This window comes from Nerophis lumbriciformis, linkage group LG22, assembly GCF_033978685.3.
Source record: "Nerophis lumbriciformis linkage group LG22, RoL_Nlum_v2.1, whole genome shotgun sequence".
NCBI classification, from domain to species: Eukaryota; Metazoa; Chordata; class Actinopteri; order Syngnathiformes; family Syngnathidae; genus Nerophis; species Nerophis lumbriciformis.
Genome location: NC_084569.2, coordinates 4,566,040 through 4,574,958, shown reverse-complemented (window position 1 = coordinate 4,574,958; position 8,919 = coordinate 4,566,040). Strand labels below are relative to the sequence as shown.

General features: G+C 41.0%; 1 protein-coding gene across 1 annotated transcript in view; it reads left to right on the top strand.

Moving 5' to 3' along the window:
- The window catches only part of prkcab (protein kinase C, alpha, b), a 259,108-nt gene extending 251,901 nt beyond the window's left edge, over window positions 1–7,207 (top strand). The window contains 5 exon segments of the mRNA XM_072915832.1: window positions 481–561; window positions 3,353–3,460; window positions 5,438–5,578; window positions 6,890–7,033; window positions 7,035–7,207. Coding sequence (XP_072771933.1) covers window positions 481–561; window positions 3,353–3,460; window positions 5,438–5,578; window positions 6,890–7,033; window positions 7,035–7,109 — 549 coding nt within the window. The 3' untranslated portion in view covers window positions 7,110–7,207.
- Window positions 7,208–8,919: the final 1,712 nt, after the last annotated feature.

Sequence of the window (8,919 nt, the reverse complement as noted above, 5' to 3'; positions counted from 1 at the left end):
AACCACTAAGTAGTGACACGTTTGCTGACTCGCCATTTATTTTCATCTCTACAAAAAGATGTCTTTCTCTTCCATATTGTAGTTGTTTTTTTACATTTAATAAAAAAAAAAAAAGACTGTCTGCAGTTTTTTTAGCGAACCGACTATTATTGTACTGGTCTACTTTTATTTTGAAGGCCTGTCTTTATATGCTACAGGATGTGTTGTTTTTGAGCAATACGGGCAAAACTAAAGTATTTTAACAGTTGATTTTGTTTCTCGATGTATAAAGATGTGTATTTTCTTCTTTTTTGCTTCTCATCTGTCTGCTGATTGTGTGTGTGCACATGTGGGAGTGAAAAGTGCAACAGAAAATTGGATGTTAGATAAAAAAAAAAAAAAGCTCTATTTTTAGCGTCTGTTAATAGCTAGGTTTGGTTGACTTGTTTTTTTTTATTTTTTAAAGACTGTTCTTGTCCTTTTTCTTCTTCTCTTGGTCAGATCATAGCCTACCAGCCCTATGGGAAATCGGTGGACTGGTGGGCATATGGAGTTCTTCTCTATGAGATGCTGGCAGGACAGGTAAACCACAGTAGTCAAGATGAAATAGCAAATATTTCAATAAATGACTGGAATACCCATTATTACATCACAATGCATATGGAACTCTGCCATCAGGGAGAAGACTCCGGGTCCCACTATGCAAATCTAACCGCCTTAAATTATCATTTGTCCCAGCCTCCATTAAGCTGACCAACAATGTGCAATAGAATTTTAATACATAGGTTAGCACTTTTTTAGCACATAGCACTTTAGCACATAGCACTTTAGCACATAGCACTTTAGCACACAGCACTTTATTCTTGTGTTTTTGTTCTGTTGTTTTTGGGTATGTTAAGAAAGCAATGATGCACTGTGCCCAAGACAAATTTCCTCGCGGGGACAATAAAGTTGAACCTTGAACCTTGAACAACATACTACAAGTGAGCCTTAAAGGGGAATTTTTGCCTATCGTTCACAATCATTATATAAGACATGACGAATGGATACAAAAAAATAATTAAAGTTTGCTCACAGCACAGCCAACTATTTTGCCCATAAAATCCAAAAAATAGCCTTTTAAAAATCACCAGCAATACTTCGTTTACATTTTGTGACTTGCATATAACAATATTGTTATTATAAGCGCTTACGCAGACAAACTATTTATAGGGACGCCGTGTATCCCTATGTTTACATCATTGATTGGTCAGCCGCTTCTCTGGAATGTTATTGTAGATCATAAATCATGCCTCTCACCTGGACAGTTGAAGTCTGAGTAGGTATTCCGACAATTTGGTACACTTTGACCAGGGGTGCTCATTACGTCGATCGCGAGCTACCGGTCGATCGCGGAGGGTGTGTCAGTCGATCACCAGCCAGGCATTAAAAAAAATAGTCCTAAAAATGAGCGATCATAAATCTTCAATATGACGTCACTTTCGTCACTTGATTGACATTCACGGCACCCGAGGGTCTTCTGAGATGACGCTGGCTGCTGCCAGCTCATTAAAATTACCGACTGGAAGGCGAGAAACGCTTTATTTCAACAGACTCTGGCGCCGTACCTGTCGTCAAAACTCCAAAGACCGACTGCACAGTTGCACAATAAAAGCGCTGCTTCATCCTGCCTGCGCTACCAAAATAAGAGTCTCAGAAAGCTGGCGTGCACAAGCTAGCAAGCTACGGAGTTTGGAGACAATGTATTTCTTGTAAAGTGTATACAAAGGAGTACGGAAGCTGGATAAATAAGATGCCAAAAACCAACCACTTTCATGTGGTATTGGACAGAAAGGAGGACTTTTTTTCTCCTCCATTCGAAAATGCGGACGTTATCAGCACCGCTGTCTGATTCCAATCAATGCAAGTCATCAGAATCAGGTAATACACCAACTTATATTCTTGTCTTCGTGAAAGAAAGGAATCTATATGTGTTAAACATGCTTGTATTATCTTTAAACACCTTTAACTTGTTAACAATATTAACTATATGTGTTAAACATGCTTGTATTATCTTTAAACACCTTTAACTTATTAACTATATGTGTTAAACATGCTTGTATTATCTTTAAACACCTTTAACTTATTAACTATATGTGTTAAACATGCTTGTATTATCTTTAAACACCTTTAATTTATTAACAATATTAACTATGTGTGTTAAACATGCTTGTATTATCTCTAAACACCTTTAACTTATTAACAATATTAACTATATGTGTTAAACATGCTTGTATTATCATTAAACACCTTTAACTTATTAACAATATTAACTATATGTGTTAAACATGCTTGTATTATCTTTAAACACCTTTAACTTGTTAACAATATTAATTATCTGTGTTAAACATGCTTGTATTATCTTTAAACACCTTTAACTTATTACCAATATTAACTATAAGTGTTAAACATGCTTGTATTATCTTTAAACACCTTTAACTTGTTAACAATATTAACTATATTTATTAAACATACTTGCATTATCTTTAAACACCTTTACTTTTTTAACAATATTAACTATATGTGTTAAACATGCTTGTATTATCATTAAACACCTTTAACTTGTTAACAAAAACATATATTTCATAAATAAGTAAATATAAATGATATATATGAATGAGGTAGATCCCCACGACTTGATCAATTGAAAAGTAGCTCGCCTGCAGAAAAAGTGTGAGCACCCCTGATATAAGACATGACGAATGGATACAAAAAAAATAATTAAAGTTTTCTCACAGCACAGCCAACTATTTCGCCCATAAAATCCAATTTATAGCCTTTTAAAAACCGCCAACAATACTCCGTTTACATTTTGTGACTTGCATATAACAATATTGTTATTGTAAGCGCTTACGCAGACAAACTATTTATAGTGACGCCGTGTATCCCTATGTTTACATCATTGATAGAATGTTATTGTAGATCATAAATCATGCCTCTCACCTGGACAGTTGAAGTCTGAGTAGGTATTCCGGCAATTTGGTACACTTTGACTAGTCATTTAGGACCCGGAAATGGCGTGAACGACTCGAAACGATGCTTGGTCCGGTGGCACCTCAACAAACACTTGGCTCTCCGTGCTCCACCGTAATGACCGACATCAAAATACAGTAGCGTAGTAGGCCTAAGTATCGATTAAAAACCAGGTTTTATTCAACAATTATATTTGATATTTTTGGCCGCACATTTGGAACAGTAGCACTGTTTGAATACAGGAAAATAGAACACTGTACTTTAATCGGGTGATGCTAGTACCACAGTTTGAGACTTGCCGGTCTAGTCTAAGTTTTCATTCGCATTAACTTGTCTTGGATATTTCTGGGGGATTTTGCAGCCACCGTTTGACGGCGAGGATGAGGACGAGCTCTTCCAGTCCATCATGGAGCACAACGTGTCCTACCCCAAATCCATGTCCAAAGAAGCGGTGTCCATCTGCAAAGGGGTAGGTGACGAGCCTTTTCATAGGGAATCCATTACAACTGTGTAAAATAGGACATGTGTTTTCATGGGTTTTCCGTCCCTCTAACAGCTGGCTGTCACTTTTTAAGCATCACAATGTGATTGGAAAAGGAAATGAGTTGTTAGTGCTTATTTCTAAATGCAGTTGTGTAGAAAAAAAAAAGAATAAAAATAAAATCCTCCGGACGGCTTCGAAGCAATTCTGGACCACCATCCGCCGCCTCAGGAAGGGGAAGCAGTGCAGTGTCAACACCGTGTATGGTGGGGATGGTGCTCTGCTGACCTCGACTGCGGATGTTGTGGATCGGTGGAGGGAATACTTCGAAGACCTCCTCAATCCTACCAGCACGTCTTCCTATAAGGAAGCAGGGCCTGGGGAATCTGTGATGGGCTCTCCTATTTCTGGGGCTGAGGTTGCCGAGGTAGTTAAAAAGCTCCTCGGTGGCAAGGCCTCGGGGGTGGATGAGATCCGCCCGGAGTTCCTTAAGGCTCTGGATGTTGTGGGGCTGTCTTGGTTGACAAGACTCTGCAACATCGCGTGGACATCGGGGGAGGTACCTCTGGATTGGCAGACCGGGGTGGTGGTTCCTCTCTTTAAGAAGGGGAACCGGAGGGTGTGTTCCAACTATCGTGGGATCACACTCCTCAGCCTTTCCGGTAAGGTCTATTCAGGTGTACTGGAGAGGAGGCTACGCCGGATAGTCGAACCTCGGATTCAGGAGGAACAGTGTGGTTTTCGTCCTGGTCGTGGAACTGTGGACCAGCTCTATACTCTCGGCAGGGTCCTTGAGGGTGCATGGGAGTTTGCCCAACCAGTCTACATGTGCTTTGTGGACTTGGAGAAGGCATTCGACCGTGTACCCCGGGAAGTCCTGTGGGGAGTGCTCAGAGAGTATGGGGTAATAATAATAATGGGGTATAATCAGAGTCAGAGTTTGGTCCGCATTGCCGGCAGTAAGTCGGACACGTTTCCAGCTGCCCTTTGTCACCCATTCTGTTCATAACCTTTATGGACAGAATTTCTAGGCGCAGTCAGGGCGTTGAGGGGATCTGGTTTGGTGGCTGCAGGATTAGGTCTCTGCTATTTGCAGATGATGTGGTCCTGATGGCTTCCTCCGGCCAAGATCTTCAGCTCTCACTGGATCGGTTCGCAGCCGAGTGTGAAGCGACTGGGATGGGAATCAGCACCTCCAAGTCCGAGTCCATGGTTCTCTCCCGGAAAAGGGTGGAGTGCGATCTCCGGGTTGGGGAGGAGATCTTGCCCCAAGTGGAGGAGTTCAAGTACCTCGGAGTCTTGTTCACGAGTGGGGGAAGAGTGGATCGTGAGATCGACAGGCGGATCGGTGCGGCGTCTTCAGTAATGCGGACGCTGTATCGATCCGTTGTGGTGAAGAAGGAGCTGAGCCGGAAGGCAAAGCTCTCGATTTACCGGTCGATCTACGTTCCCATCCTCACCTATGGTCATGAGCTTTGGGTCATGACCGAAAGGACAAGATCACGGGTACAAGCGGCCGAAATGAGTTTCCTCCGCCGAGTGGCGGGGCTCTCCCTTAGAGATAGGGTGAGAAGCTCTGTCATTCGGGGGGAGCTCAAAGTAAAGCCGCTGCTCCTCCACATGGAGAGGAGCCAGACGAGGTGGTTCGGGCATCTGGTCAGGATGCCACCCGAACGCCTCCCTAGGAAGGTGTTTCGGGCACGTCCGACCGGTAGGAGGCCACGGGGAAGACCCAGGACACGCTGGGAAGACTATCTCTCCCGGCTGGCCTGAGAACGCCTCGGGATCCCCCGGGAGGAGCTGGACGAAGTGGCTGGGGAGAGGGAAGTCTGGGCTTCCCTGCTTAAGCTGCTGCCCCCGCGACCCGACCTCGGATAAGCGGAAGAAGATGGACGGATGGATGGATCCTCCGTCTATGAATGCAATGATTGAATAATAATGTCACCGTGTTATGGTCCCCGCCAGCTGATGACCAAACACCCTTCCAAGCGTCTGGGCTGCGGCTCCGAGGGCGAGAGGGACATCCGGGAGCAGGCCTTCTTCCGCCGCATCGACTGGGAAAGGCTGGCCAACAAGGAGATCCAACCACCGTTCAAGCCCAAAGTGGTATGTTCATTTCTTCCTCGGCAAGCCAACCTGTTCATATTTATACCGACACTTGTATTTTGTCAAATATATACCGTAAATATTCCTCAAATAATCATGAAGTCATCTTTTTTTTTGTTACATATACATTTTTACCCAATAACGTAGTTGTCAGGTTCAAACACCGATGACATCTATTAAACAAGACAAGAAGCAAGGAATCAAACCGAGACAGAATTAAATTTGGCTCAATGAGGAGCATACTTGCCAACCCTCCCGGATTTTCCAAGAGACTCCCGAAATTCAGCGCCTCTCCCGAAAATCTCCCGGGACAAATTTTCTCCCCGAAAATCTCCCGAAATTCAGGCGGAGCTGGAGGCCACGCCCCCCTCCAGCTCCATGCGGACCTGAGTCCGCTTTCCCACAATATAAAGAACGTCTACAGTAAAGCAAGTCCGTCTGCCGTAAACAGCAATGTTGTGACACTCTTAAACAGGACAATACTGCCATCTAGTGCATTTGATGAAAGCACTTTTGTGGCGTGCCACACAGCAATGCATCATCAGAGAGGGTGTTCAGCATGGTTAGAAAGATAGTGGCAGAGAATAGAACAAGGATGGACAATTCAACTCTTAACTCAACAATGAGTAGATGAGTGTTATGTGTGTGTATATGTGTAAATAAATGAACACTGAAATTCAAGTATTTCTTTTATTTATACATATATGTATATTATATATATATATATATATATTAATGTTCATTTATTTACACTTATACACACACATAACACTCATCTACTCATTGTTAAGGGTTGAATTGTCCATCCATATATATATATATATATATATATATATATATATATATATATATATATATATATATATATATATATATATATATATATCCATCCATCCATCCATCCATTTTCTACCGCTTATTCCCTTTGGGGTCGCGGGGGGGCGCTGGAGCCTATCTCAGCTACAATCGGGCGGAAGGCGGGGTACACCCTGGACAAGTCGCCACCTCATCGCAGGGCCAACACAGATAGACAGACAACATTCACACTCACATTCACACACTAGGGCCAATTTAGTGTTGCCAATCAACTTATCCCCAGGTGCATGTCTTTGAATAGTAAATTGTTCCTTTTCAGCAAGCTTCTCCATGATGTGATCCATCTTGCAATTCAGTTCAGAAATCGCGGATTCCAACCATTGAAATACTTTGTATAATTGAAAACATCATTTTTTAATTTTTTTTCCTGTTTTTGAACACTGACTTTTTGCAGTGTACTCATGACTTGTGCATTATTGTCTTTTCCTCCACCAGTGTGGCAAAGGGGCTGAAAACTTTGACAAGTTCTTCACGCGCACGCAGCCCGTCCTGACCCCGCCCGACCAGCTGGTGATCGCCAACATCGACCAGGGCGAGTTTGCGGGCTTCTCCTGCATCAACCCTCAGTTCCTCCACCCGTCCCTGCACAGCGTGGTGTGAGGAGGAGGAGGAGCTCAGACTCTCAGAGAACCTCCTGACAAGTTCTGACATCTAGGTATCACCTTGCATATATATGCTGTGTGCGGATGTGACCGAGGAGCGCACTCGGGGTGCTCGCTGCGTAGATTCCCTACTTTAAAAAAAAAAAAAATATATATATATATATATACCGTAAGCCTTTTTTTCCCCTTGTGCTTTTTTTGTTGTTGTTTTTTTGTGTTCTCCTGCAACATAGAATATCCTATTTTTTTTTCCCTCCCTCTGTAGATTTGCCAACAAACAGAGCCGTAGTACTCATGCTGTCACACCAGTGCCAAAGTCCATGACTTTCATTTGCAGTCCGTGCTAATCAGAGACATTGGAGACATCGCTCCAACACAACGGTCAACGGCGTTATCCGGTATGAAGAAGCTGTTTCCATTTGCACAAAGCTACTGCATGCTTATCTTCTCACCCTGTAGGAGTGTGTAATCCTGGAAGGCGCTCGGCAAAGTTTAAAGGTTTTTTCTAAATGAGCTCAAAAGAGGTTTTATACGAAGAACTGAATGTGCTTTTCTGTATTGGACGACCCCACCCACCCCCCGACCCACCCACAATGACATCTGGCAGCTCCACTATTTAGTCCTCTTAATGCAGCATTCGGAATCAACGTAAATTCAGGATGCTTTATTATTGTCCATTCTTTAACATGTACAAGACACATAAGAACTGAAATGACATTTTCGGCACAGTCCCACTAAGAGCCAACATACAAACCCTGTTTCCATACATACTTGCCAACCCTCCCGAATTTTCCGGGAGACTCCCGAAATTCAGCGCCTCTCCCGAAAACCTCCCGGTACAAATATTCTCCCGAAAATCTCCCGATTTTCAGCCGGAGCTGGAAGCCACGCCCCCTCCAGCTCCATGCGGACCTGAGTGAGGACATCCTTTTTTCACGAGGAAGGACAACAGGGTGACAAGAACTAAATCATCCAGACAAGAGATCAATTGTATTATTATGTTTATCTTACCTAAAAATAAATATATTTATTAATTTTTAAAAAACAAAAAACGAAATACATTTTTACTATATTTTGCTAAAAACATCAAAATTAATTGTATTTTTATTTGTATTTTTTCTGACTCCTTATTACATCCATGCATTAGAATTATACATTAAAATAAACATATTTGAAATATTAAATTTTAAATTATCATAATAATTCATTTAAAATGACCATATGTAATTATTAAAATAATTGCTTGTTTATCAACAACTTTAGCATTTTATTCATTACATTTTGAAGCTCTCAGAAGCCAAGTTATGTTATATTCCTTAATATTTATTTATGCAAGTTTGAAGTATCAATTATCTAAACACAGTTTTATTTGCATATTTTCAGGATGTATATATATATATATATATATATATATATATATATATATATATATATATATATATATATATATATATATATATATATATATATTTACATTTATATATATATATATATATATATATATTTATATTTTTATATATATATATATATATATATATATATATATATATATATATATATATATATATATATATATATATATGTATATATATATATATATATTAAATACTTGACTTGGTGAATTCTAGCTGTCAATATATGCCTCCCCTGCAACCACGCCCTGCCCCACCCCCGACCACGCCCCCACCCCCCACCTCCCGAAATCGGAGGTCTCAAGGTTGGCAAGTATGGTTTCCATATGAGTTGGGAAATTGTGTTAGATGTAAATATAAACGGAATACAATGATTTGCAAATCCTTTTCAACCCATATTCAGTTGAATATGCTACAAAGACAACATATTTGATGTTCAAACTGATAAACT